Here is a 21,933-nt window from a genome sequence, read left to right on the forward strand (position 1 = left end):
CTTAAGCTCATCAGAATTGGTACAAGGAGGAAAGAACATACACAATCAATAAAATATAGAAATCTATCTTCCCTTACAGAAAAGGAGGGGAAAGGATTAAAAGAAGAGGGGGTGGGCGCTGATAAAAAAGAGAGCAAATTGGGAGAGGTGTTAGTCAAAAACTAAAGAGGGAGAAGTAGGATGGAGAGCAATACACAGTAATCAAAATGGTGCAAAATTTTTTTTACAAATCTAACAAAGGCCTCATTTCTCAAAAATAGAAAAATGAGTTGTATATATAAGACAAGTCATTCCTCAATTGATAAATGGTCAAAGGATTCAAAAACACCGTTCTCAAACAAAGTAATTAAAGCTATCTATAGTCATGCAAAAAAAAAAAAAACTGTGAATCTCTAGGTACCACTCCATAGCAATCAGAATGGCTATTATGACAGAAAGGGAAAATGACAAAATTTAGAGGAGATGTAGTTTGTACCCAAAAGGGATAAAAAAACAAAAATGTGTACCTTTGTACAAAAATTTTTAAAGCAGCTCTTTTTTTTTGGGGGGGGGGGGGGGCAAAGAATTGGAAAGTGAGGAGATACCATTAATTAGGGAATGGTTGAGTAAGTTAATAGTACCTGATTGTAACAAAGTACTATTGTGTTGTAAGAAATGACAAGGAGGAAGAGCTCAGAAAAACTTGGAAAGATTTATCTAGACAATGAACAACTGAATAACTTAGCAATGCAATGATCCAAAATTTTCCCAAAGGACTCATGATAAAAAATGCCATCTGTTTCTGGAGAAAAAGAACTGACAATCTGGATCCAGACCAACGAAAACTTTTTTTCACTTTCATTCTTAATTTTTTTATTCAAGTTTCCTTCCACAAAAAGATTAATATAAAAAAAATGTTTTACATGATTGTACATGTAAAATCTATAAGAAATTGCTTATGATTTCAATGTAGGTAGGGAGGTTGGGAAGGGGGAGAGGGAGGGAGAGAATTCAAGATGCAATATTAGAAAAGTGTTAAAAACTGTCTTGGGAAAAATTAAAATTTAAAAAAGAAACTGGAGATGCTTGGTTTAAAAAAGAAAAGACTTTTGAGGAATTGGGGTGACTGAAATCTTCAAGGATGTGAAGGGCTATTAGAAGGGAAGGCTGAATTGGTTCTTCTTATCCACAGAGGGTAAAACTCTTATGAATAATGGAGAAATAACAAAAAGGGAGATTTAGGCTTAACATAAGGGGAAAGTACCTAACAATGAAAGCTCTCTAACAGGGGTGTAGATTACCTAGGGAAATTATGGGTTCCCTCTCTCCAGGGACCTCTAAGCACTGAAGGCTCAGTGATACCATCTGTAGTAATATCTAAAGAATTCTCACCAGCTAACATTTATCTAACAGCCACAGTATATTCGCTGTTATCTAGCTAAAACAATATAAAAGGAGAGCACAGTTTATCTTGAAGGAGCTATTGAAGCCCATCAGGATATCTATCAATAGGTAAACATATATTAAGCACCTACTTTGTGAGGACCCAAAAGGAGGCAAGACAATCCTTGCCCTAGAAAAGCTCACAAATCTAATGAAGGAATGAGCATGTGAACAAACAAGCTACATAGGATAAAAAGAAAATAAAAGGAAGAAGGCAATAGAATTAAGATGGTAACATTAGAGAAGACTTCCTGTAGAAGGTGAGATTTTAGATGGGCCTTAAAGGAAGCCAGAAAGGTCAGTAGTGGCAATAGAGGAGAGTTCTTGATATAGTGGATAGCTAGAGAAAATTTCCAGAACTGAAAGATGGAGGGTCTTGTTTATAAAGTGGCCAGGAGGCAAGGGGGAAAAAAGACCAATAGCAAGCCAGGGAGGTGTGCGTAGTGGCAAAGTAACAAATATTAGACTGCAGTTGCCTTTAAGAAATGAGGCAGAGAGATGCAAATCAAAACAACTCTGAGGTATCACCTCACACCTAGCAGATTGGCTAACATAACAGCAAAGGAAAGTAATGAATGCTGGAGGGGATGTGGCAAAGTAGGGACATTAATTCATTGCTGGTGGAGTTGTGAACTGATCCAACCATTCTGGAGGGCAATTTGGAACTATGCCCAAAGGGCGACAAAAGAATATCTACCCTTTGACCCAGCCATAGCACTGCTGGGTCTGTACCCCAAAGAGATAATGGACACAAAGACTTGTACAAAAATATTCATAGCTGCGCTCTTTGTGGTGGCCCAAAACTGGAAAACGAGGGGATGCCCATCAATTGGGGAATGGCTGAACAAACTGTGGTATATGTTGGTGATGGAATACTATTGTGCTCAAAGGAATAATAAAGTGGAGAAGTTCCATGGAGACTGGAACAACCTCCAGGAAGTGATGCAGAGCGAGAGGAGCAGAACCAGGAGAACATTGTACACAGAGACTAATACACTGTGGTATAATCGAACGTAATGGACTTCTCCATTAGGGGCGGTGTAATGTCCCTGAACAACTTTCAGGGATCCAGGAGAAAAAAAACACCATTCATAAGCAAAGGATAAACTATGGGAGTGGAAACACCGAGAAAAAGCAACTGCCTGAATACAGAGGTTGAGGGGACATGACAGAGGATAGACTTTAAATGAACACTCTAATGCAAACACTATCAACAAAGCAATGGGTTCAAATCAAGAAAACATCTAATGCCCAGTGGACTTACGCGTCGGCTATGGGGGGTGGGGGGGAGGAAAAGAAAATGATCTATGTCTTTAACGAATAATGCTTGGAAATGATCAAATAAAATATATTTTAAAAAAAAAAAAGAAATGAGGCAGTCGCACTCTGGAAGGATTAAGAAAGAAGGCAGTTGCAACATGGCAAAGCAGAGGGATAGCTCTGCCAGGGGAGGAAACATTTGCCTCTTCCACTCTGCTCTGTAGAAAACACTACTAACACATGCTAACATGCTAGTTCAAGCTCTGAGAGGGAAGGCAGATAGCTATAGTCATAATGAGCCACAGACTCAGTCATAATGGCAGTGTTTTCTAAGAGTGTGAAGTCTTCACAATTACAGATAATTACAAAATTTTTGCAATTAATGGCCCTACTTGCCCAGGCTTTACATGGGTTTTATAAGCAATTGTTTTCATGGTGTTACCATAAGGATGCCATAGCCATAACATTAAGCTAAAATATCTTGAAAATAGGCAGGTTCTTGCCTTTCTCTGTGCATCTCCAACACTTACCACTGAGTAAACACCTAGCAAATGATTCTTTACTCATTCATCCATTCGTTCATACAGAAGGAGTAAAAAAAAAGTGGTTAGAGTTGACTTATTTTTTATTGTAAAATGTTTAAAGTTCACAGGGTTTGGAGCTGAATTCATTCTGAACTATGGAGCTTAGAATTCATTCAATCCAACTCATCTTTTTTCCAAAAAGGCTAATTCCCAATAATTTAGATTTAAAGGTACAAGAGAACAGCATTTATTTAGGCAAGATCTTTCTTCCTTAAAAGTGGAGGCAAATCTAATCTAGCAAAAATATCTGGAATTAGAAGACCAGGACCTAAGGCTGCCCACCACCATGCACCCTCTAGGGGAGCTTCAGATAATCTTGACCTTTTGCCCAATTTTTCCTCTGAGATGCCAAGAATTTATTGTGCCATCAGGTGACTCAATAATAAAAATCTACCATAAGGAATATTGTCTTTGGGCTTTGAGCAGAGAAAGCATCACTCCAAAAAGCAGCAGGCAAGCAGGTTTTACTGACATCAAATACTGCTCGCTACCAGAGTCTCTGCCTGTCAGACAGTATTTCCTTTCTGCTCTGGCTCTGCTAATGATCAAACAGAAAACCACAATGGTTGAGCCAGTGAACCTGTTATTTGTGTCATCTTGTGCATAGCAAGCTAGCCAAGTTTTTATCTGAAGTTAAATCAGGCCTATAGATGCTGTGCTTGTGATGAACTCTGACAGTCTACTCAATGCAAACACAAGTCTCTTCAGAAAATCCTGAATCTACTTCCTGGATGATGTCCACATATCTGTATTTTATTATGCTTGCTGTAACAACTCTGGGCAATGAGCTTCATAGGAAGGAAAATCCTGTTGAAAGATGTTTTTAAATTAGGTAAATGAAAAGTGTAAGATAATCTGGAAGAAGACGAATTTCTCTACCTTTCCACCTGTTCACTTCAGATGGGGAACACATACATTATTTGCCTAGCGAGATCCTTCTACTTTCTCACTATAGTTCTGACCCCCATAGTCACTCCCTTCCAAGGTAAGACTGTCTTCTTCCCCTGCCACTTTTCTGAAAAATTTATATCCTCCTGTATCACCACATAACTATGATTTTTTTAGCTACTGTCAAGAGTACTTGGGGACAGCTAGATAGCACAGATAGCACAGATAGAGAGCCAGGCCTGAAGTCAGTAAACCAGGGGTTCAAATCTGTCCTCAGGTACTTCCTTGTGTGACCCTGAGCAAATGACAACCCTTTTTATCTAGCCTTTACCCTTCTGACTTAGAACTATTACTAAGAACTATAGAAACAAAGAGTTTTAAAAAATATTATTTTATCTTGAAACTGAAAGGAAAGGAAAAACAAAGGAAACACCTACACACCACATTTCAAAGATCAGCCTCAAAGGTTAAAGGAAAGAAGAAAATCAGAAAAAAGCAGTTTATGCAGAGAAAGATGTGAGCATTTTAGGGGGCTACAAAAGCAACAAAGCTGCCCCACTAGACAGTGTGGCTACATCAGAGAAGCACAAAGTCCAAAGCCAGGGAGGTGACACTGCTTCTAGCAGAGAATTACCAGAGGGGTCAGGGTTAGTTGAATTTTCAAGTCCTTCTGAGATTCTATGGCAAGAGGGCAGAGGATCCCTAATGAGTTAAAACTATCATACTCACTCCAGCAGCTTCAGGTACAGTTGGTGAACCAATGCATAAAGCACCAGACCCAGGCCTGGAAGACCAAAGTTCAAATCCAGCCCTGGAGGTGATTCTGACTAGCATCCGACTCAGGGCAAGTCACCATATCTCTGCTGCCCCAGTTTCCTCAACTGTAAGATATAGATAATAATAGGACCTTGCAGGATGGTTGTTGAGGACCAAATGAGAAAATCTTTGTAAAGCACTTAGCACACACAGTGCCTGACACATAGTATGTACTATATATATAAATGCTTGATCTCTTCCCCCCTTCTACAATTGAACTCTGAGCTACACTATCTGTTTTTACTCAGTATCAAAGACAGCTACAGGGGAGGAGAGGTGAGAAACATAAGTCACTTCTTGAGCCCTTTACAGAAATAATGTGGTTTTTCCTCTTTTTAGCTCAAGAATGACCCAGGCTACCTCTGTGTTTGTTCAGTCATTTTCAATCATGTCTAACTGTTTGTGATCCCATTTGGGGATTTCTGGGCAAAGATACTGGACTGGTTTGCCACCTCCTTCTCCAAATCATTTGACAAATGAGCAAATTGGGGCAAACAGGGTTAAATGACTTGGATAGGGTCACACAGCTAGGAAGTGCCTGAGGCCATATTTGAACTCAGTCTTCCTGATTCTAGGCTTAAGGCTCTATCCACTGAGGCACCACACTGCCTTTGGCTATCTTTGTAGATAACAATTAACCAATAGTTGGCACACAATTTATCACTAACACTTCTATTGTGTTAACTTATATTGTAATTATTAACACCAATAGCTATCAACAAAAATAAAGTCTATTAATAATCCCAAACTCTAATCCCAGGCAAGGACCTCAGCAGTCATGCCAGCAAACTATTTTTGCCTGAGCTACTGAATAACTAACAAAACAGAGTGATGAGTCTGATATCCTAGTTTCCCTTTTTGATGAAATAAGCAATGGTCAGGCAATCATCCATTCATTGCAACAAGTATTTATAAGGGAGGACTATTCGAGATGCTTTCATCCTGTTAATCCCACAGGCATCTCAAATTCAAAAGAACCCATGATCCTTCCCCCAACTCAGCTCTTCTGCTTAGCTTCGATATTTCAGCTGAGGACCCCACCATCTTTTCAGGAACTAAATTTTGTAATCTCTAAGCCTCATTTCTGCCACCTTTACATACGACCACATTCAATTCCAAGTTGCTTCCTCCTCTCTCCTCACAAGGCCTCCTCCTAGCTCAGGTCTCCTCATCTCTTACCCAAACTACCCTAAAAGCCTAGTCTCCCTGCATCTTAGAAGAGGTTTCATTTTCTAATGTGGCAGTGGGCTCAGATTTTAATAAAGGAAATTTATGATGTACAATGAAGAAAAGGCCACATTCTACCAGGCAAGCTACTCCAGGGATAGCAAAAGTCAATTAGAGGAATTAACTTGAGATTAGCTAGAGGCAACCATGGCATAGCATGGTTGCAGCATGGAAAGGGCAATGGGCTTCAGTCAGGAGACCTAGAGTACAGTCCTGGTTCTGCCCCTTAATATATATGTGAGCCTGAGTAAAGTGATTAACAACTTGGAGTCTCCATTTCCTCATCTACAAAATGAAGATAATGTTTGTCACAGACACCTCAGAAGGTTGCTGGGAAGAGTTCAATCTCTTCATCTGCAACATGGGAATAATGATATTTGCACAAATAGTGCTCAAAGTTGTTATGATGAAATGATAGAAGATTTTTTCCTTATCTGTATCATCCAATGTCCTTTCTAGTTCTAAATGCAAGGATCCTACATATGTAAAGTATCTGTAAACCATGAATGTCAGTTTTTTTATCTTCATATGTAAACCTCAAAATTCCTTAGACTTATAAATGTTGGAAATTTCACCATTGGGATATTTCATACTTGGAAAATTTCTTACTGATAGTCTATTGGAATGGGAACCCCATTGGCATGGGAGGTTCCTTCTCTTCCCTTCTTAAGATTACTTTAGGACAGAAACCCTTTGCTGAACAATGGAAAGGACTTTGATCTATGCTTAAGCATAGAACAGGAATTTCTTTGAGTCTTGATTGATTTTAGAATTGATACAATGGAGATACTCCACCCTATTCAGTCCTAATAGGATTGAGTAAGGGCTGCAGCCTAGATCAAAATTTAATTATTCCAATCTCTACCATACTCAAGTTAACAGGATTTAGAAAGGGCTGTAGCAAAGGAGTATAGATTTAATCATTTGAAAATATGACCTTCAACAGACATGTGCAAAAGCCAGAAACCTCTGGGCGGTCCTGGGTTAAGGGAGAGCCTCCATTGACAGGGAAATTGATGAAGAGTGATTGGTAGATGTGAGGACTGAGGGGAGGCAACTTGGATGGTGGAGTTTTTGGTCGGTGGGGTTCCTGGGCTCTGAGGAAGCTTGCTCTGAAGGAAGCTGAAGGTGGGGGCCTCTGAGACTGTTTCTCCATTTTGGACACGTGAGTAATAGGGACTGATCTCTTTTCTTTGCCCCAGCTATCTAAGGGCTTGGGCCTTTTGGCCCAGCCTAAACAGAAGGGGTATTTAAGCCCTATTCCCTTCTCTCCCCTTTCTCTCTCTATATATATCTCTAATTCCTTTCTTGCTCCTATTGTAATTAAACTCCAAAAAAGGCTGACGGCTGACTTGAGTTTTTTCATTTAGGAATTACATAGCTGATTCCTTGGCGACCTTAAATTAATATATATCAGTCTTTTAAAGTGATTCCCTTGTAACATTGTGGCGACCACGAAGGGAGTCTAAAGAATCCTCTCAATAAAACTTTTAAAATTCCTTGCCTTTTTACTATACTGTTTCACCACTTAGTCCTTTTTTTTTTTAACAAAAAAACTCGGCTTAAAGACACAGCTGCTAGAACACGTGAGTATAAAAAACTTTTTCTCTTTTCTCCTTAAGTTAAATTGGAATCAGCAGTTTTTTCTTTTTCTTCCCTTTAATCTTAAGGGACAGCTGGGTAGCTCAGCGGATTGAGAGCCAGGCCTAGAGACAGAAGGTCCTGGGTTCAAATCGGACCTCAGATACTTCCCAGCTGTGTGACTCTGATAGACAGAAAACAGCTGTTTTAAATCTCAGCAACAGGACTCTAAAGTCCTGGCTGGAAGAACTGTTTCTAAATATCCTTTCCCTTAAGGAACAACTTCCTGGATTAAAAAAAAAAAAACCCTGTGGAAAGTTTGTTGCTTTGCCCTGCTCCCCACGTGTTTTGTGAAATTACAAAATATACATATAAAAATGAGTACTACATTCTTTGACAATTATATGGCAGCTGAAGAAGTAGGGGCATTGAGGAATGAAGGATACCTCCAAATTTTTATATTAATAGGTACTGTCATTTTTGTACTCCTCAATACTATATTTAGAGATGAAAAAATAAAAAATATTGAGGATAAAATAAAACAAAATGAGGATAAAATAAAACAAAATGAGGATAAAATAAAACAAAATGAGGATAAAATAGAAAATGTTGAGGATAAAATAGAAAAAAATGAGGATAAAATAGAAAATATTGAGGATAAAATAGAAAATATTGAGGATAAAATAGAAAAAATTGAGGATAAAATAGAAAAAATTGAGGATACAATAGAAAAAATTGAGGATAAAATAGGAAATATTGAGAATAAAATAGAAAAACTTGAGGATAAAATAGGAAATATTGAGAATAAAATAGGAAATATTGAGGATAAAATGGGAGATATGGAAGATAAAATAGGAAAAATTGAGGATAAAATGCAAGCCCAATTAGAAGATCTAAAATGTTTCTTACAGGATCAATGGGCAAACACCCACTCTACCAGAAACAGACCTGTTTCTGAACCTTTGAATGAGGAAATTTCCTTCCCTGAAATAGAGATGGAAAACACCTTCCCTATAGCCCAGTTAACAGACTGCTTCTCTCGTGTAGTGCAAATCTTGTCTGAATTTAATCCCCAAAACCCTTCCCCTGCAATCCCAGCTTCTCATGTTCCTTCTCCTACAGAAAACCAAATTCCAATGCAAGGGAGATCTTGTCCTCCTAGAGAAACCTGTCCTTGTCAAACTGACCCACAGGTGCAAAATTCAACTAGAGGCCTGTTTCCTCTAAGAGAAGTACCTGAAATAGGACGAAATGGGGATGTGGTGACTTTAAGACATAGGATACCGTTTACTCCCCAAGAAATAAATGAATTTACACGAAATATCCCCACATATGAACAAGATCCTTTTCTAGTAACAAAAAAGATGGGAGACATATTTTTTCAGTATAATCCGTCTTACAAGGACGTTGAGAGCTTACTACAGGCTTTTTTAAGTGAACGTGAAAAAAATAAAATAATTGCTCATGTCAACAAAACCAGGGGGCGTAATGCAGCACATTGGCCATCTCAGGATCCCGAATGGGACTATAATAATCCTGAGGACTATCTACAACTATACCGTTGTAGAGAGGCCATCCTCACGGCCATGAAGGAATGTGCGGACAGTACAGATAAGTGGATGGAACTGGAAAAAATTAAGCAAAAGGAAAACGAAACACCCTCCAGATTTATGGACAGAATTATAGAGTTTGGGGACAGATACTTAGATTGGGACTTAAATAAAGAGAATAGTTTAAGACAAGTTAGAAGAATCTTTGTAAACAATTCTTGCAAAGTAATTAAAAATTATTTTAAAACACAATGCCCAAGATGGTCAGATATGGACCTTGAAGAATTGCGAAAAACAGCTATATATGTTTTTAAGGGAAACGAAGAAAAGGAGAAAGAGAATAATGATGACATGGAGGAAATGAAGAAAAAAATGAGATGTGTAATAGATAGGATAACTAAATTAGAAAGTGGGCATGATAATGAACCAACGACAATTGCCCCTCTCCAGAAATCCAATTATCAATCCATTACTTGCCACTTCTGTGAGAAGAAGGGCCACAAAATGACAGAATGTAGAACCTTTCTTAAGATGTTTGGAAGGAATACACAGTTTAATAATGGTTTTAGAAATAATAACTATAGAAATTATGATAATGGTTATAGAAACCAGAATTCTAGAAATTATAATAATGACTATGGAAATAACTATAATGAATATAGAAATAAGAACTTTAGAAACCAGAATTATAGAAATAGGAATTGGGAAATTAATGACAATGTTCCAATTAAAGAAAATTTTAATGATAATACTCAACAATATATGAGAAATGGCGCTCGTCCAAAAATTACTCGAGGTACTAATGATCCTCAGAGAGGTGCCCTTCAGGAGGGTGCCCAGGGAACTTCCCAGTATAATAAAGATGATTCTTCTTAGATTGTATTGATTTTGTTGATATTAATTAACCTTTTTCAGTTTTTTTTTCTCCTCTCCAAATAGTAGGAAAGATGAATAAAGAACTTAAGACTATGATTGGCAAATTATGCACTGAGACCCATTTAAAATGGCCTGAAATTCTCCCTCTGGCCCTATTTTATCTTAGAAGCAGGCCTAGAGGAGACTTACATATTTCACCATTTGAGATGCTTTTTGGACATCCGCCTATACAGGCTAAGCCTTTCTCCCCGGCTTATACATCGCTATTAGGGGGAGATATTACTATTGCTTCCTATATACAGGAGTTACAGCACAAACTACGTGAACTTCATGAATCAGGAGCTGCAGTACAAGCTGGACCATTAGACTTTTCTCTGCATGACCTGAACCCAGGAGATAAAGTTTATATCAAGAATTTCAAGCGAACTGGAGCAACTGAACCTTCATGGGAAGGACCATTCCAAATATTATTAACTACTCCAACATCTATAAAGATTGGAGAAAGAGACTCTTGGATTCACTGCTCACATGTGAAGAAAGCATCTTCTGCTGAGACTGATTAACTCTATCTTATCATATGAATTGTGACTCTATCTTATCATAAGAATTGGAGATAATAATCCATAGACAAATGGATGCTGGTTTTTTTTCTTTCAAGAATATATTGAATTACTGATTTTTTTTCTTATTTTTTCTTATTTCTTTTCTTTTATTTTTTGATCAGAATATTTGATTTTTTTCTCATTTTTGTACTGAAGGTACACATAATTAATATTAATATTTTTTTCCCTGCAGTAATACAAGTTAATATATATACTCTTGCTATAATATCAATATATGCCTAAAAGCTTTAAACTATGGGAACCTGCCATTTATTGATAAAATATTATAGGACTGTGATTAATGTTTGTGTCTGATTCCAGGAAAAGGGATAAAAACAAGGAGCACAGACTAAACCTGAATAGTGCCAATAGAGCACACATGAAATATTAAAGTGAGACTCAAGGTTGCGACGCTTAACTTATGTTTAAGTCGTAGGACTTCCTTGTATCTACACTCCTTTTCGAAGTACTCAAACAAGTAAAAAGCTTGACTATCATGCTGGCTCCCTATATCCCTGAGGAAAAATCAGACAAGGGAATGACATTTCCCCATCAAAATAGAAATCTAATTCTTTTCTTCTTATATTATGGCAACTTCCTGTAGTCTTGGCTACAAATGGCTAAGTGAAATATTACTGCATTCTGTCCTACATACTTGTGGGATAGAAATTACTTTAAACTGGACCTATACAAGGTCTATTTTGAAATTTTCTTATGTTTTTGATTATTTTTCTATTCTTTTGATAATTGACACATACACCCCCATAACTGAACATTGCATGCTGAGCTAAACTTGATTTTTTTTAAATACTTACTTCAGGGGGGATTGTATTTTAATTTAAAATCTAAGAATTTTTGAATTTTTTTTTGTTTGAGATTTTATTTTTATAAAAATCCAAGACTTTTGTTTAAGATTTTACTGTTATAAAAAATTTTCAAAGATTTTGATTTTGTACGAGAAAAGATCTTCAAGAAAGAAGCTTGAAACTTTTATATCCAGAGAATGAACTGTTGCAGAAAGATGCCAAAAACCTACACTTCATCAAGAAGATCAAGAATGAACTTTGGATGTGATTGATTGGACTGAACTTTTGATTGAACATTTATTGTAACATTTATGCCAAAAGGGACTGCCCCTAATTTGGCTTTCTGTCAATGCGCCTAGCAAACATTGGTTTTGCTTTCTTTTCTTTTCTATTTCCTCTCTCACTATTCTAATTTCTCCTAGAAAATTGAATATTGTGTATATCTTTAGTTAGAAGTGAATTTAGAACTACAAAATGATTATGTTAAATGATCAATGGGGAGACTAGTCTCCCAATGATCATCAGGGGGGATTGTAAACCTCAAAATTCCTTAGACTTATAAATGTTGGAAATTTCACCATTGGGATATTTCATACTTGGAAAATTTCTTACTGATAGTCTATTGGAATGGGAACCCCATTGGCATGGGAGGTTCCTTCTCTTCCCTTCTTAAGATTACTTTAGGACAGAAACCCTTTGCTGAACAATGGAAAGGACTTTGACCTATGCTTAAGCATAGAACAGGAATTTCTTTGAGTCTTGATTGATTTTAGAATTGATACAATGGAGATACTCCACCCTATTCAGTCCTAATAGGATTGAGTAAGGGCTGCAGCCTAGATCAAAATTTAATTATTCCAATCTCTACCATACTCAAGTTAACAGGATTTAGAAAGGGCTGTAGCAAAGGAGTATAGATTTAATCATTTGAAAATATGACCTTCAACAGACATGTGCAAAAGCCAGAAACCTCTGGGCGGTCCTGGGTTAAGGGAGAGCCTCCATTGACAGGGAAATTGATGAAGAGTGATTGGTAGATGTGAGGACTGAGGGGAGGCAACTTGGATGGTGGAGTTTTTGGTCGGTGGGGTTCCTGGGCTCTGAGGAAGCTTGCTCTGAAGGAAGCTGAAGGTGGGGGCCTCTGAGACTGTTTCTCCATTTTGGACACGTGAGTAATAGGGACTGATCTCTTTTCTTTGCCCCAGCTATCTAAGGGCTTGGGCCTTTTGGCCCAGCCTAAACAGAAGGGGTATTTAAGCCCTATTCCCTTCTCTCCCCTTTCTCTCTCTATATATATCTCTAATTCCTTTCTTGCTCCTATTGTAATTAAACTCCAAAAAAGGCTGACGGCTGACTTGAGTTTTTTCATTTAGGAATTACATAGCTGATTCCTTGGCGACCTTAAATTAATATATATCAGTCTTTTAAAGTGATTCCCTTGTAACACATATTAGGATACCACAGTAACCTCGTTACTTGGAAAGAATAAATGAATATGCCACAAGACACCTTCCTAAATAAACTACCTTCCAGGAATAACTTACTTTGAAGGATCTAGTCCATACTATAGTTTTCACATAAAGGCTTTCAAATAAATAAGGGAAGTTACCCAACAAAATCTAGGAAATCTGAATACCAAAACTGAATAGAAGAGGAAGTGACTGACTCACCAGTACAGAATTCTTTGCTTGTATTCTGGGGCACCATAATCCGCCGGTAGACAATAGGTTCAGATTCTAATATGTTTTCATCATGACGATATCTAGTGGGTCTTTCATTTGGGGTGCCCCGGGAGCGGGTACCACTCCTTCTCTCGTAAGTGTCAATCTCTTCAAATACAGCTGCTTTGTCAAAAAGGGCCAGGTTCCCTTCAAAGTCAAAATCTGTGTCTGGGATCTCTTCAATGTCATCCCCAAAACATTCATCATCTTTATTCTTCATCTGGCCATTCTTTAGGCCACTTTTCTTTGGAGTTGCCTGATTTGGATGTCTACTGCTAGATGACCCTAGAGGAAAAACAAAGACCATCAAAATCCATGTGGCTATCTGGTCAAATAGTCTTCGAACTTATCCTTTAATGTCATCTTCTGTACAAATAGAATCCAAGAAACAACTGTTCTTGCTTTCAATAAATTTGCATTTTGCAAATTCAACTTTATGTACAGAATTCTGAAAGAAATCCTAATCCCCCCCCCCCCCAACCCAACAATGTTAACTTTACTACACATACTATATGCTCTCTCTCTACTCCTCTCCTGGGCTCCTACCCAGCACACATGCACCCGCACACAGACACACACAGACACACAAACACACACACACACACACACACACACACACACACACACACACATTCTCTCTCTTTAAAAAAAAAAAAAACTCCTTCAAGCGAAAGTAGAATACTGCCAGAGAAGACTTTTGCCCTGCTCAGTGTGATGAGCTCCCATGTAACCATTCCAAGTCCCCAACTATGGTGCTCACTGTTTCTCTTCAGTGTCCATGTCTCACTAGATTGTGTGCCCCACCTCCTTCCTCGTTCCCCTTAGTTCCAACCAAGACCCCATGTAGCTGGCCCTGACCCCCTTGTATTCTTCCTCCTGCACTCACTTCTCTATGTCCTTGAATTGTGTGACAACCTCCTACCTCCATAGGCACATGACCCCCTTTTCCTCTCCCTTTCCCCTGTCTCTGGGCAAAGTCACATTACATAAAAATCACTTTGGGTAAAGGTCTGTTGAATGAACCATGTATGTAAGGTGAGAATTGTCTGTATAGCCAAGTATTATGTCAGCTTTCCAATAGGATCTCTATTCAGTAAACCTAGAACAATTTATTCTTCTTGACTTTTTTTTAATGTCCAAAGAGAATTCATAAAATTCTGCTGCTCTTAGAATAAGAGGCCAGAGCAATAGTAATTGAATGACAAATTGTGTCCTGTGTAATCAGATTATATTATCCTCTAGAGCCAAGCAATTCAACTACATGATAGTTCTTCAAATACTAACCCATCCCACTCTTCCTCCCAAGTATTCTCTTTTCTGGGCTAAAAACATTACCTCTCTCAACTGACTGACATATGGCATGATTTCAGAACTGCGAAGGTTGTTTCCCCAGGATTTTTCTGGTTTATTCAAACCTGCTCAAATATTTGGTGCCTATATAGCTGAGCACAGGCCTCAGATGGGCTATGACATTCTGCCTCTTCTACTGAAGCTGCAGATCAAGGGAGATCTAGGCTGCTGCCTTTATCACACAGAGGAATCACTCCAACCCAGCCCACTCCCATACCCACCTCCAGCTCTGATGAGCAGTACTCCCTAGCCACATCCACCTTTCCCACTGGTCCTTAAAAGGCTAACATTTTAAACTCCAGCATCAGATTTTATATTCATCTCTATTACATGTTATCTTCATTCATTCATTCATTCATTCATTCATTCATTCATTCATTCAACCAACCAACAAGCATTTATAAAGTTTAGATTAAATGCCAGGCCCTGTGCTAGGCATTAAGGATACAGACAAAACAAAATAATTAACAGTTCCTGATCTCAAGGAGCTGACATTCTATTGAGGGAAAACAAATCACAAGTATAAAAACAAAAAATTAAATGCAAAATAAATGCAAAGTAAGCTCTTGTTTGTGGTCACAAAGAATTAGAAATTGAGATGTCAGTCAATTGAGAAATGGCTAAACAAAGATCTGTATGAACTGATGCAATGTGAAATAAGTAGAACCAGGAGAACATTGTATACAGCAACAATATTGTATAATGATCAGTGGTGAAAACTTGGCTTCTCTTGAGCAATGCAAAGATTAGGGACCCTCCTGAAAGATTTATGAAAGGGAATGCTCTCCACCTCCAGATAAAGAACTATTGGAGTTGGATGGATACAGATCAAAGGACAACATCTTTCACATCAGTATATTTATGGTTTCATTTAAGGGTTTTGGTTTGTATGAGTATGTTTTTATAATAATGACCAATGTGGAAGTGTGTTTTGCATGCTAAAAAATTTTAATTTTTAAAAAGTAGGGGGCAGCTGGGTAGCTCAGTGGATTGAGTCAGGCCTTGAGACAGGAGGTCCTGGGTTCAAATCTGACCTCAGAAACTTCCCAGCTATGTGACCCTGGGCAAGTCACTTAACCCCCATTGCCTAGCCCTTACCACTCTCCTGCCTTGGAACCAATACATAGTATTGATTCTAAGACAGATGGTAAGGGGTTAAAAAAAGATATGCGAAGTAGCAACAAATCATCCTCAGAGGGACATAATTAAAGGGGTGGGGTACAAGGCAGAACCTGGCTTTGCTTCTTATAGAACATACCATGTGAACTAAGCTATGAAGGAATCTAGGCATTTTAAGAGGTAGACAGGAGGGAGGGATTCATTACAGGCAGAGGGATCAGCCTGGGCAAAGGAGGGAAAAGGAAGACGGAACATAGTGAACACAGAGGAACAGCAAGTGGACCAGTTTGGTAGAATGCAGACTAAGGGAGTATCATGAATAAATCAGTCTACAAAGCTAGGCTAGAGACAAACTGGAAATGGTCTTTACATGCCAAACAGAGGAGTTTCTGTTTTATCCTAGAGGCAAGAGGCAGCCACTGAAGTTTCTTGAGTGTTATGTAAGTGCTTTCAAAATATCAATTTAGCACCCTTGGGGAAGGTGGCCTACAGAGGGAGACATTGGCTTTGAGGGTAGTTTGGGTGCGAGGTGAAGGAGCCTGAACTAGGGCATGAGGTGGAGGAGAATGAAATAGCAAAGGACTACTCTGAAGTGCCTGGTAGACATAAAACAGTGAACAGTGAAAGGGATAATAATGACAGCATCTAGATAATCTCTTCTCAGTGGATATAGGGAACATTTTGGAGGATGAGTGCCTTTAAGCTAAGTCCCTTATATTTCTGGTCTAAATAAATGTAGCAGACCATCACTCTAAGTTACTTAAAATTTCCAGGTCTTGCACTCATTCCAATTTCCCTGTGACCCATCTGAGATTGACATTTAGCTCTAGGTTTCTTGTTTCTAGCTATGGTAACATAGAAGCACTGAAGTTCAGGGAATACATTAAAATGAGACTAGGGAAGAGCTCTTATTTGGAGACCTGGAACAGTTCTTCTGGATCATCCATCTAGTTCCACATACTCTTTCTTTTTAAGTTCTCAGATGCACAAGGGACAAATCTGAATTAAGATGGAAACAAACTAAGAGACAATAAATTGGACAATCCTGACAAGTCTGCATGACCCAGATTTTGGATGTGCCTATTACCAAATGCCATATGCTTCAACTTCAACAGATTTAGCAATAGTTTCCCGACTCCAGCTTAAAGATGAATTTCCTGACTGTCAAGCTGGCAGCTTCCTGCTGAATGACTATCCTTTTCAGCTACTTGAGAATTTAAGTGACTTGCTTTTTTGTACATCAGATGAAAGGATTCCAAATGTTCACACCAGGCATATAGTGCTGTCCTTTGGAAATTCACTCAGAGGCTATGGAGAATCCTAGAAAAGTCATCTCATTGGAGCTATAACCAGAAGGTCTGAGCACAGATCTCATCTGGCTATTTAATCCCTATTTAACCCTGGGCAAGTCCTTTAACCACTTCGAGCCTCAATTTCCTCATTTATAAAAGAAGATTGGAACAGGTAACTACTAAGGTTTCTCTAAGCTCTAAATTCTAAGCTCCTATAAGTTTAATGTGCAATATAGTACACCACACACACAGTGGTCACAAATACAATGGTTTAAAAATTATTCTAATTATTACCTATGTAAATGTTTGAGATACATCAAAAACTTGTAAAATCCAATCAAGCACAATGTTCAAATTTCTTAATGTTCAAATACAAATGGAGCCAAAGATCATCTGCTCCTGAATTCAATACACTGGAAAAATGAATGCCTTAGTAGTATATAGTCTCATCACAAAAAAGCAGCATTGGAAGAATGCCACATTTGGAGACTGAGGCCCTGGGTTCATAATCTACCCAAATGACTTTGGGAAAATCACTTATTGTAAAATAAGGAGATTAGACAAGATGACTTCTGAGGTACATTCCACCTCTAAATATAAGAACCCAAGTATCTACTTTCTACCAAAACTCCTTGCTGCAAATTAGAAGATCTACTTCCTCTATCCTGCTGCTGCAAAAGTAGGAGAGAAGAGGAAGAGAAAAGATCAATGTATCTGGATTTCCTGGATATAACTGATAATGCATTTTCTACCAGCAAATGTAGTATAAATGTGACTGTATCTTATTTAACAGAACTTATTAAAATTCCACTGGCACACAATGGGTTAAATGAGCTTTGGTGCATAGCCATAGTTACTATTTTTAACAGTTTCTACAGATTACATTCATCAATTTATAAAGAATCTTTTTAGAACACAATAGTTAGTAAGCTTGAGACTATCTATATTTAGAGTGTAAATCTTAAAAACTACTGAGACTGAACCATAGAAGAATTGGTTTAGCTATTCCCTTATTGTAACAATCTCTCTCCCTCTCCCTCTCTCCCTCTCCCTCTCTCTCTCTCTCCCTCTCTCTACTTTGAAATGAATTCAAATAATTCATTGGCCACATCATGAGAAGACAAGATTCATTTGGAAAAGATTGATGTTGGGAAATATTGAACGCAAAAGGAGGTGGGGATGGCAGAGGATGAGATGGATAGATAATGTCATAGAAACAAGAAAATAAGAGGATTGAAGGACCTGGTGTGCTATGGAGTCACAAAGAGTTGGACATGAGTGAAAGTATGAACAGCAAGCTATAAAGTAGATCAGAGAGGACTGTATATATGAAATTATGAATCTGTTACATAGAACTCTTTTTAAAAGTATGTAATATATTGTATATATGATGTTAAAGTGCATAATAAATTCAATTTTGAGGGTTAAAAAAAATGTTATGTCCAGGGGAAGCTAGGTGGCATAGCAGATAGAAAACCAGGTCTGGAGTTGGGAAGACCTGGGTTCGAATCTAACCTCAGACACTTCCTAGCTAGTTGACCATGGGCAAATCCAAATCACTTACCCCCAATTGCTTAGTCTTGCCCTTTTGTCATAAGAACTATTACTAGGACAGAAGATAAGGGTTTAAAAAAAAATATTATGTCCAGAGGAGAATGTTTGAGGCTGCTGAAGGGGGACCAACCTATGTTTCATGAGAAATAATTAGAGAAATTGAGAATTTTTAACCAGAAGAGAAGACTTAGAGGGACAATTATTTAAAGAGTTGCTATGTGGAAGAAAAATGAAACTTATTCTATATAATAAGAAACTCTTCCCACTCTCCTTGAACAAAGAAAAAAAAAGAACAATGACTAGAAGTAACAAGGGGAGAGATTTTCACTTACTCTAAGGAGGAACTTTCTAATTCTTAAGACTGACCAACGACAGAAATGTAAACCTTATGAAATAAAAAGGTCTCCATAACAGTAAGTGCTTCAGGAGAGGCTGGAGAACCTGCTTCAGGTGCCTTGTTAGATGAGACGTCCTCCAGAGTCCCTTTCAACTCAAAAGATTCTCTTTAAAACTTAAAGTACCATATACATGACACATGCTTATTTTTTCACTCAGAGACATAAGTGGTGTAATAGATAGACAACCAGGAAGCTGAGAAGCCCTAGGGTTCAGTTCTGCTTCTAACATTTAACCTCTCTAGGGAACTCTCCAAGATAATCCACCTTGATAGAGGGAGATTCCTCACTAGGTCTCTACAGAAATGAAACTGGAATCAAAAAGATAAATCATTATGAGGGAAAAACAAACTGACACTAACCCCTACTATAAGCATGAAAGAAAGAAAGCCCTGCGAACACAGGTTCACAATGCCACAAGTTAAAATAGTTAAATCCTCATCCATTTCATCCTATGGCCTCCAATAACTCTTTGTTCAAACTGTTCAGGTTAATAAGCATCAACTATGCACTATTATGTGCCAAGCACTGTGCTGAGAACTATGGATATAAAGATAGAGAAAAATCAACCCCTGTTCTCCAGAAGCTCACATAGTCTATAGGGAAGAGTGCATGGAAACAAGATCTAGACAGAAATTAACTGAAGATCATGACCAAAAAGAAGCAAGCATGAGGCTTCTCATAGTTGGGCCTTGAAGGAAATCAAGGAAGCCAAGAGGCAGAGATGAGGAGAGAGAGAATTCCAAGTCTGGAAGATACACCAGTGGGAGTCAAAAGACTAAGTGTTGTGTATGAGAAATAGTAGAGGTTTGTGTTACTGGCTGTGGAGGAAAGAAAAGAGTATGCATAAGAAGTAATGGCAGTGGGTTGGGGAAAGAGTCAGGAACCCCTGGGTTACCAAAGGATCAAACCTTCCCTTTAGGAAGATCTGTTTGATAACCAAGTATTGGGCCAGAAAAGGCCCTGGGAACGGCCAAAACCTCCCCTCCCCCCAACAGTTGCTACAATAGTCCAAGTGTGAGAAGAGGACCTGCAGTGAGCAGAAAAGAATATACATAGATATAATGAAGCATGTGTAGAACTAAAAAGAGTTGACAATGGATTGGCTGTGGCAGATGCAAAAGAGTAGAAGGGACAGAATGAGAAGTAGAAGATAACACCTGGATCACTGATGGCAAACCTTTTACAGACCAAGTGCTCAAACTGCAACCCTCATGCTGCATGTGAGCCACCCCAAGCCACCCCACCCCCGCCTCCCACTACCCCCCTACTCCCTCCACCTTACCCCCGACAGGAAAGGGAGGAAGCACTCCCTTTGGCCTGATGGACAGAGGGACTGGTGATGTGAGACATTTCCTCAGGCATGCATGAAGAGGAAGAAGGGAGCAGGCCCTCCAGCACACATGCCATAGGTTCACCAACATGGACTTAGGTTGTACTCCAGGTGGCACTGAAGATGGTAGTACCCTCAACAGTAGGAGGAGCGTCAAGGGGGAAAGGAATGGGAGGGAAGATAAAAGTTCACTTTAAGCCATCATTTGAGGGCTATCTCCAGCTCAAGTAACTTGGATCTTCTTCATCAGTCAGTCCTAACTTGTTTATGTAATCCTCAAACTATATTGTATTAATAACAACTCTTGCCCTAAATTATCCAGCACATTTCTTATAGAAGAGGTAACCTCTTGATAAACGATCATTAATTTGGAAAGAACATACACAACAATGGTATCACAAGTTAATTTACTAGTAAACTCTCTGGGAACCAAAAGACATACCTCTCTCCCCAAGCACCCATTCTATCACAAAAATAACTGACATACTGGAAGGGGGTGGAAATGGGGGTGTTGAAGCTTCCCACTATTACATAAAATTTGCAGCACTACAAATCTATCAACCTGAAATCAATCCCTATTTAATTTAATTAAATCATACTGTTTGACAAGAAAGGATAAAATCACTGAAAGCAGATTCCTTAAATTCTTACTCTGAAATTCTTCAACATGATCCAAGTTACTAAATAAATAGGTTTTAGAATAATATTTGAAAACACTACAGAACCAGGTTTGTTCACCATGTTACCTGCTTACAAATTCATGATTTGGCCAAGGCTCTACCTGCATGATGAGAGCTGAGACAACATCCCACAATGACTTAAGCATGGAACAGTGGAAAGGGCACAGTACCAGGAAGTTATGAGTGCCTTTCTGAGCTTCAGGCAAGGCCTGAAATCTGTTCACCTGTTTTGTATTTGTAAAAGAAGAGTTGTAGGAAAGAGCAAATGAATTGATGTATGTGAAAGGGATCATAAGGCACAATAAAAATAAATCATAAAGTGGTATAAAACGAGAAGAATTAACAATATACATTTACATGTCTGGCTCCTACAAAAAAAAAATAGTATATAAGAAAGGCAGAGACCATATTTAGGCTACCGGAAAGAATATGCCTGACCATGATGATGAAAGAGACAATGCAATGATTTCTGGGTCAAGACCATTTGAGGCAAGCCTCAATGCAAGGTGCAGTATAGGATCTGAGGCCAAGGAGTCAGACAAAGGAGGTAGTGGTGAAAGAGAAGACCTAGGTGCCAGGGAACCAAGACTGCTACAAAGCATTCTATGCTGGAATGGATCTGAAGCTAAAGGGAAAGCAACAGATTTCTGAGAGCCAGGAGTAGGTCCTAATTAATCATTGTTGATAACTAAAGCCTAAGGTTCACCCTGGCAAGTACTTAATAAATATACATGTAACACCATGCAGTTTGACATGAAAGAAGTTAAGAGGCCCTCGGCTCTGTAGGCTGACACACCAGCTCATTTGAAGTGTATGGCCACTGTCACTGGCTATAAGATCTCAGCCAAGGGATGCCAAATCTAGGTTTTGGCAGCTA

General features: G+C 38.5%; 1 protein-coding gene across 5 annotated transcripts in view; it reads right to left on the reverse strand.

The window, feature by feature from the left end:
* The window catches only part of EDC3 (enhancer of mRNA decapping 3), a 66,282-nt gene that overhangs the window by 22,630 nt on the left and 21,719 nt on the right, over nucleotides 1-21,933 (reverse strand). For all 5 annotated transcript variants that reach the window (XM_001379444.4, XM_007478165.2, XM_007478163.3 and 2 more), the window contains exon 4: nucleotides 13,283-13,618. In XM_001379444.4, coding sequence (XP_001379481.1) covers nucleotides 13,283-13,618 — 336 coding nt within the window. The remainder of the gene's footprint in view (nucleotides 1-13,282; nucleotides 13,619-21,933) is intronic.

This window comes from Monodelphis domestica, chromosome 1 (assembly GCF_027887165.1).
Source record: "Monodelphis domestica isolate mMonDom1 chromosome 1, mMonDom1.pri, whole genome shotgun sequence".
NCBI classification, from domain to species: Eukaryota; Metazoa; Chordata; class Mammalia; order Didelphimorphia; family Didelphidae; genus Monodelphis; species Monodelphis domestica.